General features: G+C 43.9%; 1 protein-coding gene across 6 annotated transcripts in view; it reads right to left on the bottom strand.

Moving 5' to 3' along the window:
• FNBP1L (formin binding protein 1 like) overlaps nucleotides 1-22,210 on the bottom strand; it is a 100,021-nt gene that overhangs the window by 21,580 nt on the left and 56,231 nt on the right. For all 6 annotated transcript variants that reach the window (XM_075286761.1, XM_075286762.1, XM_075286763.1 and 3 more), the window contains exons 3-7: nucleotides 8,010-8,063; nucleotides 6,069-6,216; nucleotides 4,694-4,756; nucleotides 4,204-4,308; nucleotides 1,904-2,032 (exon numbers count right to left, since the gene is read on the bottom strand). In XM_075286761.1, coding sequence (XP_075142862.1) covers nucleotides 1,904-2,032; nucleotides 4,204-4,308; nucleotides 4,694-4,756; nucleotides 6,069-6,216; nucleotides 8,010-8,063 — 499 coding nt within the window. The remainder of the gene's footprint in view (nucleotides 1-1,903; nucleotides 2,033-4,203; nucleotides 4,309-4,693; nucleotides 4,757-6,068; nucleotides 6,217-8,009; nucleotides 8,064-22,210) is intronic.

Below are 22,210 nucleotides of genomic sequence, written 5' to 3'. Positions count from 1 at the left end.
ACTTTGCAAACCCAATCAAATGAATGGGTTTGAAAAGTGACTGCCTGTTTCTGTCTCCTTTCCAGTTTCTCGGGCAGAAGATGGAAACCTTAAAGGGGCTCTATCAGCAAAATCATGCTGATAGAGCCCCACATATGCGTGCATAGCCTTTAAAAAGGCTATTCAGGCACTGTAAAAGTTAAATTAAACTACCCCGCCGTTTTAAAATAATAACTTAAAAAAGAATGTTCTCTACTTACGGAACGTGCACCCTGGGTGGGCATTCTGGGTGTGTCTTCATCTTCTTCCCCACCTCTTCTTCCTCTGACGTCTTCGGGTCCCGTCCTCCTCCGGCGCTTGCTCGCGGACACTGATAAAAAAAAATAGCCCGGGCGCATGCGCAGTAGCCGTAGTAGAAGCCGCGTGCTACTGCGCATGCGCCCGGGCTATTTTTTTTTATCAGTGTCCGCGAGCAAGCGCCGGAGGAGGACGGGACCCGAAGACGTCAGAGGAAGAAGAGGTGGGGAAGAAGATGAAGACACACCCTGAATGCCCGCCCAGCGTGCACGTTCCGTAAGTAGAGAACATTCTTTCTTAAGTTATTATTTTAAAACGGGGGGGGGGGGGGGGGGGGGGGGGGGGGGGGGTAGTTTAATATAACATTTACGGTGCCTGAATAGCCTTTTTAAAGGCTATGCACACATATGTGGGGCTCTATCTGCAGGATTTTGCTGATAGAGCCCCTTTAAAGTGGAGACCAGGGCGCAGGTGTGAACCTGCCCTAAGCAAGCTATTAAAGGGAGTCTGTCGCCAGGACCAAGATGTCATCCGAATAAAACTGTTTCCCCTTGTGATTTGGTGCCACCTTTACCAAGAGATCACCATTTGTCAATATGCAAGTGAACTCTTTAGAGCAATGGAGGGTGTTGATGCTTACTTCAGCAGAGCAATGGCAACGTCCATATTGCTCCAAAGAGCTCATCTGAATATTGACAAAAAAAGGCGACACCTTCTATCTATCTTCTACCTTCATTTTGATCAGCCTGGTCGGCCAGGCTGATCAAAATGAATCTAAGGCTAGGTTCACACCTGCATTCGGTTCTCAGCTGGGGGGTTCTGTTCCCCGTTCTACTTTAAAAATGCAGAGAGAAAATTCTTGCAAGCTGCGCTTTTCTCTCGGCATTGTTTTGTCCCTTTCGGGCGGAAATCTGGCAGACCCCATTAAAGTCTATGGGGCAAGTTTCCGAGGGCAACAGCTTTTTTTATTTAGCAAATTAGGTTTCCTCAAGTGGACCCCTTCAACGGAAACCCGAACACAGGCGCGAACCTAGCGTAATGTGTAGGCCTATCATACTACATAGACAGGTTGGGTGAGGAACGTGATTAGGAGACCCCATCTAACAACTTAGAATCCCCCAATATAATATTAGTACATGGCTTTCACCAGAGAACTACATGAGATAGGGTTTCACGCTGTTGCTGGGGGTGGAGGTTCAGTATTATAATGGTTTCCTTTGTTTTAGCACAACAAGTGTGAAAAAATAGAGACTTGGCCTCAGTTAACAGGTATCCAAAGTAAAATAAACAGGAAACCTATAAGGAAAGTCATTGTTCAAAACATCTTCTAATGACCGGCAACGAACCCATATAAAAGGAAACCCGGGACCTCCCTCAGTCTCTGGCCAGGATGATCCTGGACATTCCATATTTCTCTTAAAAACAAGATGAACTTTCCTCTGTTTATCTTACAATATTGGAATACTATGGTATATTTATACTCCTTTATAATCCTCCTGACACACCCAAGACTTCACTCAATGCCTTCTTTTATCCTAAAAAGTACACACTGTATAGTAAATATTTAACAGACAAACAGGGGTGCAAATAGATTATTTATAATCCCGCACAAACAGGCACCACTCACCTTGTAAACTTGTGGGATGACAATGTAGAAATGTTTGTGTTGCTCTGCGTTGTAGTTCTGTAGTTGTGCCGCGTATTCGTTTTTGCTTTCGTCCGCCATGTGTGTGCGCAGGTTCAGCTGCTGTTTTGCCTGGAAGAAAAGGACAAATAAGACAATTTATACAAGAGGCAACGTAAAGTGGGACTGACACCTGACTAGGGTTGAGCAATCAGGATCAGAAAAGATCAGATTCCCATCGGCGATCGAGCAAATTTCACGATCGGCTGGAAAACTATCGGAAATCGGATTTTGAAATCTCAAGATTGGCTCAGCCCTAAAAGTGACTTTTCCCATAGAGAAGCATTGACTAGGGTTGAGCGATCGGGAAAGTTCGGATTTCCATCTGCGATCAAGCAAATTTCACCATCGGGATCGGGTGGAAAATGATCGGAAAAAGGATTTAAAAATCAATCCTGAAATCTCAAGATCGGCTCAACCCTACACCTGACCCTATGGCTCTATGTAAAGAAATAATATTATTGGAATATGTCCACTCTATTAGTCCAAATGGTACAAAAACAAAATGGCACTTGGCATACACAAAATACAACTGTCCACTGTATTCATGATGGGAAGACTCCGCCAGTAGCTGATGGCCCCTGCATATCTATATGTATAAAAGTTTTAGGCAGGCAGGGAAAAAATGCTGCAAAGTAAGAACGCTTTCAAAAATAGAAGCGCTAATAGTTTTGTCAATTGACAAATATAAACTATTGGTAAGAAAAGAGAAACCTAAAGCAAACTAGTATTTGGTGTGACCGCCCTTTGCCTTCCATCAGTTCTTCGCTATACACTTGACCATTTCTCCTTCGGCAAGGAGGTTGTTCCCGCCATCGTGGAGACCTAAGCACAGATCTGTGGATGTAGGCTTGCTCCAATCCTTCTGTGTCTTCTTGTCATCCCAGACAGACTGAACAATGTGGAGATCGGGGCTCTGTGGGGGCCGTATTATCACTTCCAGGACTCCTCCTCCTCCAAAGGACGCACCAAATATTGATGAGATTTAGATTTTGTTCATTCACTTGATTTTGTTAATTGACAAAACTATTAACACTTCTATTTTGGAAAGTTTTCTTACTCTGCAAAAGTTTTAGGCGGTTGTGGAAAAATCTTTCACAGTATTATATATACGGCAGCCATCTGCTGATATTTTTTATGCAGATTTTATCCTTCGCAAGGCGAAGGGTTAATCCACAAGTAGCAAACACGTATTTTTCCTTTATACATCTGAACTCTAGTAGTCAGAGCGGTGCAGCGCTATCGCTTTGCGGTCAGCAGACATTTTATTTCCCTACAGTGTCCCCCCCCTGCAGATACAGGGGCTGCTAAATCAGCACTCCGCAAGGAACCTGCAAACAGCAGTCTACCTGTACATCACAGCATTTTGGACCCCCCACGGCTATGAAAAAATGCTTATCCAGACTTATACATACATTTTTCAGCAGAGGCAATGTCTAACATTACATTAAGGAACTGCCAGAACTCTATTACCCCAAGTTCCTTTAAACAGCGGGAGCCCAAAATTAAAAGGCAGAAAAATTGCCATTTTCCAGGCCAGTCAGGTGAATATAGGCTGGCAGGTTTATTATAACAGAACAGTACCTAGAAACCAATGTATATGCTGACAAAAGCCTACTAATGCAGTACTGTCTGCCGTGTAGATAAAGACTAGAGATGAGTGAGTACTATTCGAAATCGTAGTTTCAAATAGCATGCACCCATAGCAATGAATAGAGCCGGCTGGCACGCAGATGGGGCCGGCGTCCTGCCGCTTAATCCCCTGCGTCCATTCATTCCTATGGGTGCGTGCTATTCGCAACGGCCGTTTCGATTAGTACTCGCTCATCTCTAATAAAGACTAGAGAGCGGGGGAAGCAGGATTGGCTTGTGCACTTCTCCACTTTCCACAGCACAGAACACACTGGGGTCAATTTCACGGTATTATTGCAATTCTGATTTGCAAGGAAATAACATAGGCTTAGACCTGGTTCATATCTGCGTTCGGGTCATTCTGTTCCCCTCTCCGCATGAAAATGCAGAGAGAAAAGTCCGACAAGCAGCACTTTTCATGCAGAAACCAAGCGGAAACCACACGGGGTCCCTGTTATCTATGGGGTCCGCAGGTAACTGCTTTTTTATGCAGATTAGTTTTTCGGTCGGTGGGTCCCCAAGCGGAAACCCATGCGCAGATGAGACCAGGCCTTAGAACATTCAAGGGCATTTCAGAGGAGGGTAATATTGCCCTAAATGTCATATTTTACCTTTTCCACGTCAGATTTTGTGGCATTGGCGTCGTTATCCAGTTTCTCGTAGGTCTGCTGTGCCTTTTCCGCTTCTCTACATTCCCTCTCAAATTTCTTTTTACTCTGCAGAGATTGTAAGATTTAATGTTTAGAAACAAATCGGATACAAAGTAAAATAGATTGAAAACAATACAAAGAAACATGGTAAAACTGCAAGATTATAAACAGATAAATCAACATGTCAGTGAAGCAGCTGCTTGTCTTAACTACCTGAAATGTGAAAACACGTGACATGTTTTTCTCTCATCAGCACATGTAACATTGTAGATGTGTGTGTGAACTGTACCATACGGCCTTACAGGTACAATAATACATAGATATTTCCCGTACCATGGAGTCGTGCACCATGATATATATTGCTTCCTTGGACAACAAAATGACAACTTTTTAACATACAATGTACAAGCTAAGATTGAACTAAACTACTCAACAAGATGACATGACTTACACTGTCCATTTGTTTTAGGCACATGTCCAGGTACTGCTGTGCCCTCCGCCCCTCCTGCAGATGCTTTCATGAAAATAAAGAAAAATATTGTCAATTACAGCTAATGGAAGAGGAAAATCATTTTACTGGACATTAAAAGTAATTGTGCGATCTCTGATTAGACTATTATCCTACATTATGTGTATTATAAAAAATAATGTATTTAAAAAATGAACAAAAAACAAAACCCACTCTGACATGACCTCAATATAGATGCAAAAACATTCAATTCTACAGAGTTATTCCAGATTTGAGTGTGCCTCGTCGCCTCTAAGAAACTACATCAAAACCCACGGCAGATCATGGATGTACTAGGCCACTTCAAAGAGACAGACAGGCGGCACTCTGGTGTTTACATGGTTGTCAGGGTAAATAATTCCAGGGCAGACTGCTCGGACTATCAGCGCTGTCCATCTTTCTTGTGGAATATTGTGAAGAACTTGTTGAGCTTTCTCATTTTATTATGGTTAAAGAAATATTAGGGCTCGTTCAAATGGGACAAAAGGGGGCAGATTGTGAAGCTGAATCCACCTCAGAATCCGCCCCCTCACAATAGAGATCTATGTAGACCGCGAGCTGTATGTTCCGGTTCACGGTAAAAAGAAGCAAGTTGTCCTTTCTTCAGGCAGATTCTGCAGCTGAGTCAGCCTCGGCGTCCGCCTCGCGGCAGCACCCTCCGGACTAGGCCCGTTCATTTGGGCCTACTCCGGAGAGGGAAGCCGTGACTGTCAGAAGCTGCAACAGTCGTGGCAGGCGCATTTTGGTCCAATTCTGATGCTGCCTTAGAACCCTTGTAGACCATGAAGCCAAATAATCTCAAATCTGAGCAATATTTTGGGCTCTGAATGCCCTACATCAGGTGACCACCTCACACCTATCCAGGAATACCATGATGGTCCTACTCTCTGTTTCCTCCTTTTTTGGACCCCAAGTTGTCTTAATATCCTGATGCACACCAACATTTCCATCAGCCTGATGAAGGGCATTCAGAGCCAGTGGGTTCCCAAGGATTCATCCATAACAAGTCAGCAATGTCTGCACTATCATGCGTCCCTGAGCTGCGGCCTGTAAATTTACACCCAGCGCACCCCACAGACTGTTAGAGGCGCCTTCAGGTGCCCTTTCCCAATAGCCCCTACATGTAAAAGCATTGCTTATATGGAGGTTATATCCTGTGGAGGGGGCGCTATTGCCTGTGGTATGGCTCTGAAGCCAGAACCCCCACCCCTAGCCCCTTACCAGCACCCTGCTCCAGCCACCTACACATAACTGATTAATAGCACAGCTCTATGGTTTTTAGAGTATAAAACATATCTAAAGTGCTAAAATAAAATACCGATTTTCGCTCAGCTTTCAGCTCATAGGAATACTTCATTATTTCGGCATAAACTCTGTGTCCAATTTCCTCGGCCACTACTTCCCGCTGTCCGGCATAGTCATTCAGTTCGTTCAGTATATTATAAAAGGCTATACATGACGTAAATCTGGAATGGAGGAAAAGAAACAAACAAAATAAAACATATTTCCCATTGTTACGCTGCTCATCACAGTCTGATATATGTGAATGTGACCTATCAATTACAACCCATTATTACAGCGGTCATAGTCAACCATTGTAATATAACATAACAACAGGCCCTCAGATTCATTGTGAGGCCTATGGAGGGCTGTTAGGGGAATCCAGTGATGTATAGTAATGGAAGTCATTTATAGATCACCATTTTGGGGCAAACTTATTTGAACGTTACCCTTTCTTACTGACTGGTATCAGCTGCCTATGGCTGTGATAGAGAACAGTACAGGAATTAGACATGACCAAAACCTTAGCGCTAAATAACATTAAATTAAGGTAAAGATTTCCATCATATTGCTATAGTGAGGGCCTTTTACCCCCTCCACCAGCTCGCTCTTTGCATCCTTCCATAGGCACCTCTGCAACAGTTGCAATTTTGTTCTCTAGCTCCGAACGTTCCTTTTAACTGCAGAACGCAATACGATACTTATACTATCTACAGTCAAGTGGGTGGTCCCGAGCTGGAGCAGACAGACACCAGCCACCTGATAGTACAGTCTCATTAGCCTATATGCTGAAATGATTGCTCAGGAATTGTGGGGGCTACAGAAAAAATTCCAATCAGCAGTAAAACAGACTTTTTTAAGGTGCAAAGAGCTGGAGTTCATGGAGGGGTGACAGGTCCCCTTTAAAGGGATCCACCACTGGATCCTTTACAAATAACTTGACAGTTGCATGTTACCACTAGGGGGCGTGTCCCTATACTATGTTGACACTGTCCAATCAAAGCTGCCACTGTCCAGATGTGCAGGGACACAACTCTTTGACAAGGGGGGCAACACTGTGGCTCAGTGGTTAGCACTGCAGCCTTGCAGCGCTTGAGTCCTGGGTTTGAATCCCGCCAGGAACAACATCTACAAGGAGTTTGTATGTTCTCCCCGTGTTTGCGTGGATTTCCTCCCATTCTACAAAGACATACTGATAGGGAAAAATGTACATGGTGATCCCTATATGGGGCTCAAAATCTACATAAAAAAACAAAACAAAAAAAACCCAACTCTTTGACAATGGGAATGGTAACACACAGTTGTCAATTTATCCAAACATTTCTAGAAGGAATAAGTACGCGACCATATTGGTTTTTACGCTTTGCAAAAACTGATACATATTCCACAAAAACCATATCCGTAAATGCATCAGTATATCATTGACAATCACGGATATGCAAAAAGACTTGTATGATGCCATATACTAATATGGGCAAATCAGTGACACAGATAGGAACAGGACCGGTCCTATATTTTGCGGACGGATTTTATAGCCCGGACACTGATCTGTAAAAATTATAGACATTGTGTATGGGGCCATACAAACAAATGGGTTCATTTACCATCTGCAATTACAGATCATTGGGCCCAATAAACTCTTGGTTATGACTCAATCACTGCTAGAGATGAGCGAACACTATTCAAAACAGCCATTTCAAATAGCACGCTCCCATAGAAGTGAATGGATGTAGCCGGCACGCAGACTTTGCCGGCAGCCGGCCGCTTAACCCCCGGCGTGCTGGCTACGCCCATTCATTTCTATGGGAGCGTGCTATTCGAAACGTCTGTTTTGAATAGTGTTCGCTCATCTCTAATAACTACATTTAAAAAAAAACAAAGAATTTAAAAAAAACAAAAAAAAAAACAACTAACAAATTGTGAGACTACAATATAAATAAAAAATAAAAAAAATAGCAAAACAAAAACAGACAAATACCTGGGCTCTTCATCTTTAGAAGAACGTTTCGGACAAAATTTCTTCACCAAATTCCTAAAATGAAAAACAAAACAAAAAAACACTTGTGTTGAGGATGATCAGTCTGGAAATCCATTAAGTACTTTTATTCATTAGTATATATCAAAAACTTCACTGAGCACACACTGTATTTTGGCTGCTCTGACAGCAGGATATAGAAGAGGGAAGATTTGAGTCTGTGGGATCCATAGGTTTATATGATTTATAGCACAGGACTCCTCGGGGAGCCAGTGAGAGTCCTGATGGCCCCGCCCACACACAGTGATTGACAGCTCTCCCTGTATCAGTGTATATATAGTAGACTGTCAATCACAGTGTGTGGGCGGGGTCATCAGGACTCTCACTGATTCTTTAGGAGTCCTGCCATGTTTTACTCTATTATACTAAGAAATCCTTCCCCAAATCATACAAAACCTATATCGGCGCTCAGCTTCTCTCCCTCTAGCAGAAATCTCCCGACAGGTTTACTTCAACACTGAGGCACTGAGAAATTATTTAAAAACATCCTGTTAATATATTTTATGAGAAGCCATTATCACTTCGTTGTTTCCATCAAGATGGATTTTCTTTATTGCCATATTCATGAGACGCAGATACCAATCTACATTTCTGTAAAGGATTACAAAAAGAAATCATAAAATAAACTATTATCTCGTAATGGATGGTTTATCTGAAAATCCCCTTAATCAAAGTAATAGACTACAGCTTCCCGAGAACTAAGTACAGGAAACCACCCAGCGGCATATGCCAACTTGGAGGTGGGGGATGTCATAACCATTGTTTGTACACTTTACTCCTGAGATTGCTGACGGTTGCAATAAACCCATAACCAAACAACCCAAAGCCTTACAGAGAACCCGTCACCACGAAAATGCTCTCCAGTCTATCAGCGTCCGGTTAGAACCAAGAGGAGGCGCTCAGCAGATTGTTATATATTCTGATGGGTAAAGGTTTTACATAAATTGTCCCTTATTGGTTAAAATTTCTGCTCTAGGTTAAAGAGTCCAGCCAATGATTGGCAGCTAACCCTCTGTGACTACAGATCGCCATCAATCACGGATCGGGACCGCCTACTGGACTCTTAAGTACAGAAAGCGCAGACATTCCAATCAATAAGTTACACAATTCTTTCCTACAATGTTATATATCAATCTGTTCAGTTCCTCCTGCTCTATAACGTAGTGCCTGCTTAAAGGGATGGTCACCAGAACCCAGCATATCAACTTGGACCACATATAGATAGGTTAGGGTGGTCTGAATCAAGCCGTGTGAATCGTTGCCTCTGTTGCAGAGATCGCACAGTTTAATTCCGTATGCAAATGAGCTCTTTGAAAGAATGAGGGTGTTGCCACTTACCCGTTTGGGGCGATCGCAACGCTCTCATGGCTTCAAAGGTGTAATTTGCATACTGGGAAAAAAAAGCGATTTCTCTGAAACGGAGGCAGCGATTCACAGGGGGGAAACACGGTTTGATTCAGATGACCCTAACCAATCTATCTGCAGGGTTGGGTTGATATGCTGGGTTCTGGTGACAAACCCCTTTAAGGTGACAGTTCCCTTAGTCACAAAACCCATTAGACTTAATCCCAGTATCTGTATCCTCCCAATACCAACATTCAATCCATTTTTCTTGCAGACACTAACCCCATGAGTGCCTTCGCTTCATCACTGTCCATCGCACACAGGCCTGACATAGTAAATAGAAATAATGCAAACCAAATTAAGAATTTCGGGCTCTGCTATTTATAACCTGCAGATCTCCAATATATCAGTTTGTCAAGTTTTTTTTTTTTTTTGCTGTTTTTCTGTCTATGCAAATCCTAAGCATTTCTCATTATTATTCATTAGGTGAAATCCATAACAATGTGGTATCCTAGCAACTGAGAAACCGCTCTTTGAACGAGGGTCCTTCTGGCATTTATAGATAGCAGGAAGGAAACGCTTTTACAGAGCGTGCAAATAAGAGGTGATAACTTGTCAGGGCTGTGAACTCTGCAAACCGGCTCAGTGAGTAATGGCCAAGTCTTCTCACTGCTTGGGGGGCATTAAGAAATGTCCAGTTATTCCAGCACCCGCCTATCATAAGACGACATCATATGACAGAGGCGGACGCTACATATCCTTCCTCATCATAAAAAAACAAAAAACACACGATAATGCACAAAGGAAAAGGGAATGTTCCCTGAAAGAATGTGCCGTGGGGTCATCTCCTCTCTTACTAAGCTATAGGATAAGATATAGGGCATGGGGGTCCCGTACTAATTTACTCTATAAGTAATATTGATCACAGACGTGAGAATTGATCTGCAGATTATTGTCAGGCCTATTAGAACAATGTAGCGGTTTGGAACAATAGAGTCGCCCTCAGAGTACTCATTTACATATAGTGAAATAAATGAATCTCTTTGATGGCGGCATGTAATTTCATGGGGAAAACATTACATTTAGGGGAGTCTGGACTGTGTTGCTGTGTCCCATAGGGTTTGAATGCCCACTCCAGGTTGTGCTCCAGCATCAGGTAAGACAATAGAAGATTATTGTATAGGAGAATTAGTGTATATACTTGAGTATAAGCCGACCCGAATATAAGCCGAGGCCGCTGATTTTACAACAAAAAACTGGGAAAACTTATTGACTCAAGTATAAGCCGAGGGGGGGGGGTGAATCCATCATTGCAGATAAAGTCTGGTCATGTGCATTGCAGCTTAGTAACTCCATGGGGATCATAGTTAACCCCTTCATGTCCCTCACATTAACCCCCTGTGTGCCTTACATAAGAGCTACTGATATGTGGGACTTATGGAGGTAATTAGGTATCTTCATAATTAAGGTCCTTTATTAGTACCACCATGTGTCTCACATATTAGTAACCCTTAAATGGGCCACACAGGGGTTAATATGAGGGACATGATGGGGTTAACTGCTATTAATGTGAGGCACATGGAGTTACTGAAACTAAATTAATAACCCCAAAATGCCTGACATTACTAAGAATAGTAACCCCAGCAGGTACCTGTGTGTTACTCTCACTTTACTGTAGCTTCCTCTCCTCCATAGACAGACATCTTCTATAAGACACAAATAGAGATGAGCGAGTACTGTTCGAAACTCCCGTTTCGAATAGCACGCACCCATAGGAATGAATGGACACAGCCGGTACGCTGGGGGTTAAGCGGTTAAGTCTGCGTGCCGGTCACTTCCTTTCATTCCTATGGGTGCGTGCTATTCGAAACGGCCGTTTCAAATAGTACTCGCTCATCTCTAGACACAATGAATCCCGGCCACTGACTTATCTGCAGATGTTACATTCTAGTGGCTACAGGACCTTTCATGACATCCCAGGTCCTACATGACAAGCCAATCACAGAGCAGTAGCACTAAAGGACCTCCCCCTTCATTTAATTTATGCAGGTGTCTGCGCTCCGTGGACCCTGACTCGAGTATAAGCCTTGGGGGGCTTTTTCAGCATAAAAACTGTGCTGCAAAAGTCGGCTTATACTCCAGTATATACGGTATTTGACTAGTCATACATTTTACAGTGTGGTTTTACCTTTGATGAACCTCTGTTACTATACTGGGAAATAATAATCCCGACATATATATATGTTACCAGGATCTCTCTCCACAAGCCGTATAGGCAGAGTAATAAACCAGCAGAGCTGCGCAGAATTCACAGCAGAACCTCAACGTAATGCACTCCGCCATTATAAACAGTAATATACGGGTTTACGACGTCTTGTAAAACGTGATTATATATACTCCTCTAGTCTCTTCTCACCACCTACACCTAATGCATTACTAATTGCTTAATACTAATAGACAATATAGGACTTGGACTGCTCCTTCCATCAGACACATACGGTAGATTTGCCTTCGAATGCTAATGGAGAGGACACAGTGAGGAATGTCACCTTGGCACTGGACATTAAAGATTGTAATTCTTGGCATCTCCACTTTCCTGAACACATTTCCCTTTATAGAAAGAGCATAATGTCTTGTGATGGAGTCTCACTCGGGAAGTGAAAGTCTTGTTTATCGTGGACAGCTGAAAATGTTCAGGAAAAACGCCATGCCTGTGCCCTAGAGATTTAGCGTCTAATTCAGGAGCGAGCGCAGGCGAAGGAGGGAGATAACCCGTGTTTATACAGCTAAGTATGGATTGTAGGAGGTTTCCGCCAAATACATGTTAAAAAAAAAAAGGTAAAAAAAAATCCAATAGCGTGATAGGGAATGGCAATTTGGTTATTTTTCCCCTACATAGCTAACCAATAGCTTTTGCATTTTGAAGGGGTTTTCCAGGGTACGGATATATTTTAGAAAGCCCCGTTATTATGCCCACATTAGTAAAGGGGTTTTCCAGAACTATGATTAAAGGGATTCTACCATTAAAACTTTTTTTTTTTTTTTTTGTGGATAAGACGTCAGAATAGCCTTTAGAAAGGCTATTCGTCTCTTACCTTTAGAAGTGGTCTCTGCTGCGCCGTTCCTTAGAAATACCGATTTTTACCGGTATGCAAATGAGTTCTCTCACAGCAATGGGGGCGTCCCCACCGCTGTCAAAGAATTGTCTCCAGCGCTGCCTCCTTCTTCGTCCACAGCGTCATCTTCAATGTCTTCTTCCGGCGCAGGCTCGTAACTTCTAGGAGTCGGGCCTTGAGCAGAGCAGACTGCGCAGGTGTACAGGCCACGGGAAAATGGCTGCTTGAACAGTATGGTTAGCGGCCATTTTCCCGTGGCCTGTGCAGTCTGCTCAAGGCCCTGTTACGAGCCTGAGCCGGAAGAAGACATGAAAGATGACGCTGCGGACGAAGAAGGAGGCAGCGCTGGAGACAATTCTCTGGCAGCGGTGGGGATGTCCCCATTGCTGTTTGAGCACTGGGCCCGCCCCCATTGCTGCAAGAGAACTCATTTGCATACCGGTATTTCTAAGGAACGGCGCAGCGGAGACCACGTCTAAAGGTAAGAGCCTTTCTAAAGGCTATTCCGACGTCTTATCCACAAAAAGAAAGGTTTTAATGGTAGAATCCCTTTAAGTATCCTTAAAGGAGACCTTTTACATCCACTAAAATTGATAGAAAAGTATCATCTTTTATGCGGTTACGATGAATTTAACTCTTGGAGGTCTCACCAGTGCCCATTACACTGTTTACAGCACCCTGTAGGCCTCTGCCCATGCCAAGGCCACTTACAGTAGGAGGTCCAATCTTCCACTTCAGAGTAAAATTAGGAATGTGTTAATAACAGGTTTCCAACAGGCTGGGAATCCATTGAGGGCTTCTGATGAAGTGCTTAATATGGCAAAGCTGCCACAGGATTTTACAGCAGAATATTATGACTCTGTAGTGTGTGAACTTGACCTAAGAGCCAGGGAAGGCTGCCAATCAATGACGATGGGTCGGCGCCGATGCCAGTCTCTTTGCTGCAGGATTCTATAAAGAGAGCCGTCCATCATAAATAGTGGGTGGGAGAAAATATTAATTACAGGATAATGCAGGTTCATTTACCATAAAAGTTATGGGCCAGAAGCTGCTAAGCTGGTTCATACATAGCATGCCGCCCGCAGATCTGGCAGTCAGGTTCTTATTCACAGGTGCTTTGTAAATCTGAATGACCTACCAATGGTTTTACAAATGTACAGAAAGAGGAAGTCCACAGTGTCATAACTCTGAATGGAGGGGGTCTGCAATCCTTCCTCGAAATTTGTGAAAAAAAATTGATATAAAACGGTTGTGCCGACACTGGACAGTGAAAGACATTGCCTTAATTCTTAGCTGTCAGTGAGTTCCTAAATATGTGCCCAAGAGGGCGCAGGTCCTCATTAAGGCTACATTCAACATTTGCACGTCGCACTGTCTGCCAAAAATCGGCAGAGGAGAAAGTCTGGCAGAAAGGACATTTTCCTTCACTAGTTTCGGTTTAAAAAAGATGAAGCCCATTATAGTCAATAGGGTCCACCAGGCTTCGTGTTTTAGTGGTCCTGGGACAGACCCAAACAATGGAGAGGCGACCAAATGCATTCACAGCTAAAAAAACAAAAAAATACAGATCAAGAAGCAATTACAGGGACAGAAAATTCTTCAATCAATAATCTCACTAAAGGGGTGTCCGTGGAAATGATACAGAGGACGTATCCTTAGCGTACGCCCCTGATGGCGAACAGGTGACAAGCCAAGACATTTTGGGAGCCGCTACTTATAGTGCTATTGCAAGAAGCAGCTGCTAATACTTTATACTCACCTGTCCAGACCACCCTCCGCTGCCGCCTCTAGGTGGCGCTACACTGACGTCACAACGCCGGGATGCCACGTACTGCTTCCTGGCCTTCTTCAGCGTTGGCAAAAGCGCACCCTGGAGGTGGCAGTAGAGGGCAGCCAGGACTGGAGCATGGGCAGGCGAGTAAAAAGTAACGGCCACTACTCTGTGTGTGGGGGGTGAGGATCTAAATAAATTGTAAATAAAAAAAATAAAAAAAAAAAGTTTCACAACGTGTGGCCTCAGCCTAAAGGGCGTTCTAGTAATCCCCCCTAGCCTGCTAACACATAATAGATTGCAGGCGGGCCCACAACAGCTGTCATGCTCAATGAGGCGGCTAGTATTTCCAGGAGCCCAGGCAAACTCTGCAATGAAACAGAGGAAGCTTTACAGAGCTTGCCAACATCTGCTCGATTCAGTCACCCTTACATATCACCCAAAATGATAAGTTAAAGTCAGCGTGGTCAGTAACCAGGCCATCTGCTGAGCTAGACATTCAGCGACGTCTAATCTATTCCTATTAAAGGGAACCTGTCACATTAGACACAGTCTGAGCGGCCTGTCCCAGAGAGGAGCACATGGACATACAGTTTTCAGTGGGAAGAGAGTCCATTGAACAACCTAAACTGCTCTTTCTAGGCCTCCTCTGCTTAGGAGTCCAGTGGGCGGTCCTTACCGTTGATTGACAGCCAACTCCATATGCATGGTCATCTAAAGAGGACTGCCAAACACTGAGTGAGACTGGGGGAATCGAGATCTGCAAATGGCAAAGGTTAACGCCATTCAGTATAGTGGAAAGTTGTGATAGTCAAGGCCAGGGTTAATCCTGAAGAAGCCCAAAACAACCTCTCTGTCTCTTACATGTCCATGCGATTTGCTATTACTATATGCCCTCGAGTTATCCCTCAGCTTTATTGCCTTTTGCAATGGTTTGGAAGCTCTATAGTTAAATCCACTGGAAAGTGAATTCCTATCAGCTGTCAAACCCGTCACCAGAAAATCCCCATCGGCTTGTGCTCAACCAGAGCTTGAGAAAGAACCCCGGCTACAGATATTCATGAAGCATTCCTCTCAAGCAGGTTACATCCTTTACTTCTTGCTGCAGGACCCCAGAGACCCATCAGTCACAGTTATGCCAATATCATTAGTACGTGATGGGTACAAAGTTGGCAGCGGCGCTCACTGGTATGAAACATTTAAGGCAGAAGAACGCTTGTTTAGATTGCATACATTATAATATATTATTTGATTTATTTTCTTCCACAGTCTTGTATCCGACTTTGTCACACACAATTTGTGCTACCAATGGGACATGCCTATAAATGCAGATTTCAGTACATAGGCAGATTGCAATTCCCATGAAACAGTTCAAGAGAAGATCTCGGGTTTCTTCATTCTAAAAGTTATCAAAATGCAATTAAAGGGATTCATGATCTGTAATTATAGGGGGATGAGATAAGTTGTCTGATCAGTAGGGGTCTGATTTCTGGGCCCACAAGAGCTCAAAGTCCCTCCCCATGTCAAGATGGTAACAGACTACAAATAAACTATGTAGTCAGTCTACAGTGGTCACTGAAAAGGCGGGCGACTTAAAGGGATTCTATCATTAAAATCAAATTTTTTTCTTCAATCTCCTACCTTTAGATGTCTTCTCCATGCCGCCATTCGGTAGAAATCCCGGTTTTCGTCTGTATGCAAATGTGCGGCCATTTTCTAGTGGCCGCTTACACAGTAAGCTGGTGTAAGCTGCCATTTTCTTGTGGCCTGTGGGAACAGTCTGTTCTGCCCGAGGCCTAGAAGTTTGAACCCAGCTACACAAGAAGACATGGAGAGGGAGTTCCTGAAAAAGATGGAGGCGGCGCTGGAGACTTCTCTCGCAGCATTGGGGACCGCCCCCAGTGCTGCGAGAGAACTCATTTGCATACAGACAAAAAACGGGATTTCTACCAAACGGCGGTGTGGAGAAGACATCTAAAGGTAGGAGAAGAATAGCCTTTCTTAAGGCTATTCCTATGTGTGATCGAGAAAAAAAAAAAGTTATTTTAATGATAGAATCCCTTTAAAGACAACTTGTAAACGTTAAGATAGAATTATGCAAAAAAAACTATTCCTACGTGAGACTTGTAAGTTGCATTAAGCTATACAAATGAGCTTCCACCATCCTTACTATGAAGCATGAAGTTTCTTTCGACTATTTTACAGAAACCAGGCAAGGGCATGTTAAAACAAATCTAAGATCTTGTCTACATCAAACAATATTACACAAACTTTCATTCTTGCGACACATCCCCACCAAAGCTTTCTCGCTTCCTCAATAACTTCTATAGGCGCTTTGCTTCAAGTTTTGGTCGCAATTTGAAGAGAAAAAAAAAGCAAAAATTACTTAAAGAAAACCTTTCATGTCCTCGGGCACATGCGGTTTTATATACCGCTAGAAAGTCGACTGTGCTGAATTCTCTGCCATGTCAGCTTTCCCGGTATGTGCCCCGGGGAAGAGATATCGGTGCGGTTACCGATCTCTGTCCACTGCCAGAAGGGCGTTGCTGACAGTCCTGTTTATCCCTGAGGAACGCCTCTCCTGACAGTACTGTCCATAGCTCTGCATTGTTAGAGGGGGCGTTCCTTACCGCCCAGCCATAACACTAACCTGTGATCTGTGGATGAACCTGGAACCAAGTGGTCGTGTCCTGCAGGGAACTGAGGAATTACACTATTTACACTGGGCCAGCTGCCACCCCCACCTCTATTTGTACACAGGGGGCTGTGGCGCTGATGCTACTACAATGGGAGCACTGCAGTCAATCTCAGTATACAGCGGAGAGCGGTGTTTAGTTGTAGTGGTTCTGTTGATATGATGTCACCGTTGCAGCCACTCAGTATGCAAAGAGAGACAGAGGATGACTAGCCCAGCACAAGAATGGAGGGGAGGACAGGGCTGTGGAGTTAATAGGCCAAAGCATCGACTCAGACTCCTATTTTTCCACAGCATGACTCCTGCTCCTATTTTGATTCCTTCATAAATGGCCAACAACCTTGGTCAGACAAATGGCAAAGATACTCTAATTCCCATGAAAGTGAACAAGGTGACTCAGTGGTTAGCATTGCAGCCTTTCAGCGCTGGAGTCCTGGGTTCGAATCTTGCCAAGCCAAAACATCTGCAAGGAGTTTGTATGTTCTCCCCGTGTTTGCGTGAATTTCATCCCGTACTCCAAAGACATACTGATAGGGAAAAATGTACATTGTGAACCCTATATGGGGGGTCACAATCTACATAAAAATAAAAAAAAAGTCTCATGTCCCTCTCCCAGTTGGCCCCACAGCCTCATGTAACTCTGCTGGTTGCCCCCATAGCCTCATGTTCCTGTCCTGGTTGCCCCCATAGCCTCATGCCCCTCTCCTGGTTGCCCCAAAGCCTCATGCCCCTCTCCTGGTTGCCCCAAAGCCTCATGCCCCTCTCCTGGTTGCCCCAAAGCCTCATGCCCCTCTCCTGGTTGCCTCCACAGCTTCATACCAACAAAACATTTGACCCAAAACTTTCCCTATTCCCTTCTGTTTCTGCTCCTGGAGGCTTCACGGAGCAACAGATGTGATGCAAGTATAATGTCACTAAATTGCACATCACTTCCAAGAAATGGGGAGCGTAGATGGGGTCGAAAGGTCAAACAGGAAGTGGAAGATGCAGATTAGTTGGAGTAGGAATGACCTGGACTCGGGACCCATGCCACCATAGAACCCGATGCAAGTGCACCATTTGCCCTACGGGTAAACCCAACCACTATTCTGGATTATCTGGTTGTGTGTAGACTGTAGAAGCGATTAAGTAATCCGATAAGACAATACACTAAATCCATATAAATGTTTACACCGCGGCCACAAAACAACAATGGGCCATTCACCTACAGATATACTGCACCATCATACCTCACAACATAAAACCCATTGAAAGCAATAGGAAAAAAAAAGAGTCATTAGCAACTGTTTATTTAACACGTGAAAAAGTCAACGCCAAACTTGGCTCCAGCTGAATATCATACATTTATGAGGTGTGCGTATATAGTCCATCGCCAATGATGACCACGTTGGGATTAGCCCATCCAATATGAGGTCTCATGAGGGCCTATACTTAAGAAATCTGCCAAGAAAAAGGCATTAAAAAGGGTTTTCCAGCCCCAAATGGGATCTGACACCTGGACCCTGCACAGATTAGATGTTTTTGCAGGAACCTGGAGCAGTGGACAGAGTGGAAGCAGGATTGCTCTTAAAGGGGTATTGCCAACTTGCCTGTTCACCAACTAGCAGGCTGTATTCTCTGTTCACTTCCTGGTGTTCTCAGTACATTGGTGGGCGGGGTTTCACTTGCTCTGCTATCTGCCATGTTTGCAGTCAGTAATGAGGGATGGTTGTAAATAAATTAGCACAGTATCACTAGAAGATGCACAATATGAAGCTGATGTAGCAGAGCTGGATTTGATAGGTGATGAGAATCCCAAATTTACATGCTACAGGACCAAGTCAGCTTGCAATAAACTCCGTTTTAGTGCTGTGCTTACATACAGAAGTAACAGACCCCTGTCTCAGCCCTTGTCGGGAAAATTCAATTAACCGACTGATAACTGGGAGATAAACAGCTCAGAAATACAAGCTACTCACGAGTCCAGAGCACTCAGCTTCCCTCCCCTATCTGAGAGCAGGAAGCTACGTCATTTGTCCTGGGCGGAGAGATAAGGTCATCCCCAGGTCCGTGGTTATGGAGACACAGTATAAACAATGAAATGAATAATCTCAGATAGTAGCCAAACAAAGCAGTTTTGCTGAAGCAATGTATTTAGGAAAAGTCTTAAATCTACATAAACTAGCAGTATAGAGATAGGATCCTGGAGATGGGACAACCCCTTTAAGTAATCGAAGTGGTGCTGCCATTACCCTGAATCACCGCTATATTGTGAAAGCTGCTATGGGGACTATAACTTGAATAGGAACAGCTTGCACACCCTCCCCGTGCACTACAGCAGATTCAGACTGCAGCACCTGGTCCCAACACAGATCAGCAGTGCTGGATGCCTAGAGGCTGCTGGAACATCAAACCTGTGCAGGCTCTGGGAGCTTATTACTGGAGTGCATAAAAAGCGGTGGCTTCCCCTTTAAGAGCTAAGCCCTCTATTACCATGTGAATACAAAATTGAAACTCTACAGCATTTGTTTACAGCTGAATAATATTGTGACAGGGCGATACACAAGAGGGACGAGAAGATTAAAGGCAGGCTTTCCCCACGACACAAAGACGGTCCCTACAGCCCAGCGTAAACTGCTGTCACCTTTAATTAAAAGGCCACAATGCTGAAAGGCCGGGCGGCCATCAGCATGCAGATCAGGTAAGCGTCATGATACCGCTAGTTAATACTGTATTGAGGCCTCGACACTTTGTCATGTCGGAGATTTACTGTAAATGGCGCATTTCTACTTCTAACGAGCAGATGTTTAAACAATCCGGAAAATATTTTCTATGTAAATCGAAGCACAATGATCTATTTTCTACAGTCATTAGGAAGAGACATATGGGAGGGCGAGGACAAAGAGGGAAATAAAACGCAAAATGGAAGAAATGATGAACTAAAATATTTTATTCTGAGCAAGGATCTGTTTTGATTCTTCTGCCTGAGATAGATCAGATCATCATTACTGAATGTCCGTGAGCTGTCCGCTTCTGTTAAGTTGCAAAAAATACTAAAAATCCTCAAGATACTTTTCCAAAAATGACTGTATGACAACCTGCTTTGTCAATAGAGAAAAGGTATTTTGAAGGGGCTGTCCAGGGACTTTAGGGTCCTTTCACACGGAGGAATTTTGCGCTGATTCTGGCATGGAATCCACTTCCAAATCAGTGCTGAAAAAAAAAAAAAGTCTCCCAATGACCGTTTTCCGCGTGGAACCCATTGAAATCAATGAAAGGCTTTTTTTCCCCCATTGATTTCAATGTGTTCCGCGCGGAAAATGGAACCCATTGAAGTCAATGGGAGTCCTTTTTTTTTCAGTGCTGATTCTGATATGGATTCCGCGCCAGAATCAGCGCCAAATTCCTCCGTGCGAATGGACCCTTAACTAACTACCCCCGGGGCATTTAGTAAAGCTGGACATGGGGGTTCTGGGTTGAGTCCAACTTCAGGTCATATGATCGAAACAAGCACCCGGCCCCTGCACCTACTCCCTTCTCTGTTGTTTTCAGAGATAGTGTACCTGTGCTATGGAGGTCGTCTGACTATAGTAAAGCCAGAAAATGGAGACGGTGGAACAAACTGGGGGACAGGGGCTGCTTATAATCTCACGACCCATAGTATGAACCAGCCCAAAATTCCAAGGTTCTAACGTAAACAAATGCCTGGAGGAAGTAAGCTAAAGTCCCTGGACAACCCCCTTTAAAAAAAAAAAAAAAAAACAGATTGGCACAATAACGGGCCTTAAAAGCTCCAGGAGAACACAAGCCCACCACCTGGAGCCAATGCACTTGCAACTAGGGTCTTTATTCTACAGGCAGACTCATAAATGACATCAGATCTTATCGATACATTATTATATTGCCATAATACACACAGTAGGAAAAAAATCTGGGCCAAAAAAGGTAGGCCAAGTTCTATTAGAGGGGTTCTCTGGTCTCTGATATTGACGGTCTATCTTTAGGATTAGATCTGCAGAGGTCAGACACTAAAAATGCATTCTGAAGCCCACTGAAGGAACAGGGATTTCAATCAGAAATGTGCAAGGTAAGGCTCTATAAGACTGGAGGATTTTGCAGCTATTTTGAAGATTGTTTGGTGAACTATAGGAGGTCCAAAAAAAATGAAAAAAAAAAATCATTTTTCATTAAGCAGTACAACATCCTGTAAGCAATTGTTCCTCCCTACATCGGCCTGTATAGTCAGGCTGAGAAAAATTTGTACAACTAAAGCCGGTCTTACACGACCGTAGTGGTTTTTGCTGTCCACAATTTGCTGATCACACTCTGCAGATGTCCGTGTCCAGCCGCACGCGCCCATAGAAGTCTATGGCAAAGTCCGTGCCGTGCATTCACGGCCTTTGCAGACCTGCAGTATTCAGTACGGACCTTGGTCACGGCACGGCACACCACGGATAAATTATCCGGTGGTGTAAGAGGCCGCACTGCATACAATGTGTCTGCAAATGGTCCGCAATTGAGAACCCACAATTGCAGACCATTTGCGGACTAAACTTACTGTCGTGTAAGACCAGCCTAAGGGAATATTCACACAGAGAAATTTGCATAATCTGAAAAATTCAACTTTAGGAATTCCTTTTTAAAGTCAAGGTCGGGAGGTAGATTTCCGCCTCCCATTCATTCAATGAGGAGACGTTCAAGCCTTGAAAAAGGTGAAAAAAAAAAAAAAGTTCTTTGCATGTCTGTCAATCTGAACACAAATATAAGGCTCGGTTCACATCTGCGTTCGGGTTTCCGTTTGGGGACCCCCTGAATGGAAACCTATCCACATAAAAAAGCGATTACCTAAGAAAACCTGCGGACCCCACAGACTATAATAGGATCTGTGCGGTTTCTGTGGAGAGAAAAGTTCTGCTTGCAGCTAGGCGAACGCAATGAACCGAATGCAGATGTGAATCGAGGCCAAGAGGGATTCTGCAGTAATATAGAATAATGTCGCCTTTCACAATATAAAGCTGTAAACACGCCCGTGTGACTGAGTCAGAAATCCAGCTGATCTGATCTGTCCTGGTGTCATCTGCCTGTATGACACTGATATATGATGTCTGGAGTTCACCAAGCAGCCCCGAGGCATTACATGGTGCTCATGTGAAATTCCAACGAACTGAAAACAGTCATTTTTTCGCTCAATTTCAGAAAACTGAGAATTCCTTCCTACAGGGACTGTGAGAGGTGACGA

The sequence above is a fragment of the Leptodactylus fuscus genome, chromosome 9 (genome assembly GCF_031893055.1).
Source record: "Leptodactylus fuscus isolate aLepFus1 chromosome 9, aLepFus1.hap2, whole genome shotgun sequence".
In the NCBI taxonomy this organism is placed as follows: Eukaryota; Metazoa; Chordata; class Amphibia; order Anura; family Leptodactylidae; genus Leptodactylus; species Leptodactylus fuscus.
Note: the sequence above shows the minus strand (reverse complement) of the source record. Positions and strands in the feature narration are given on the sequence as shown.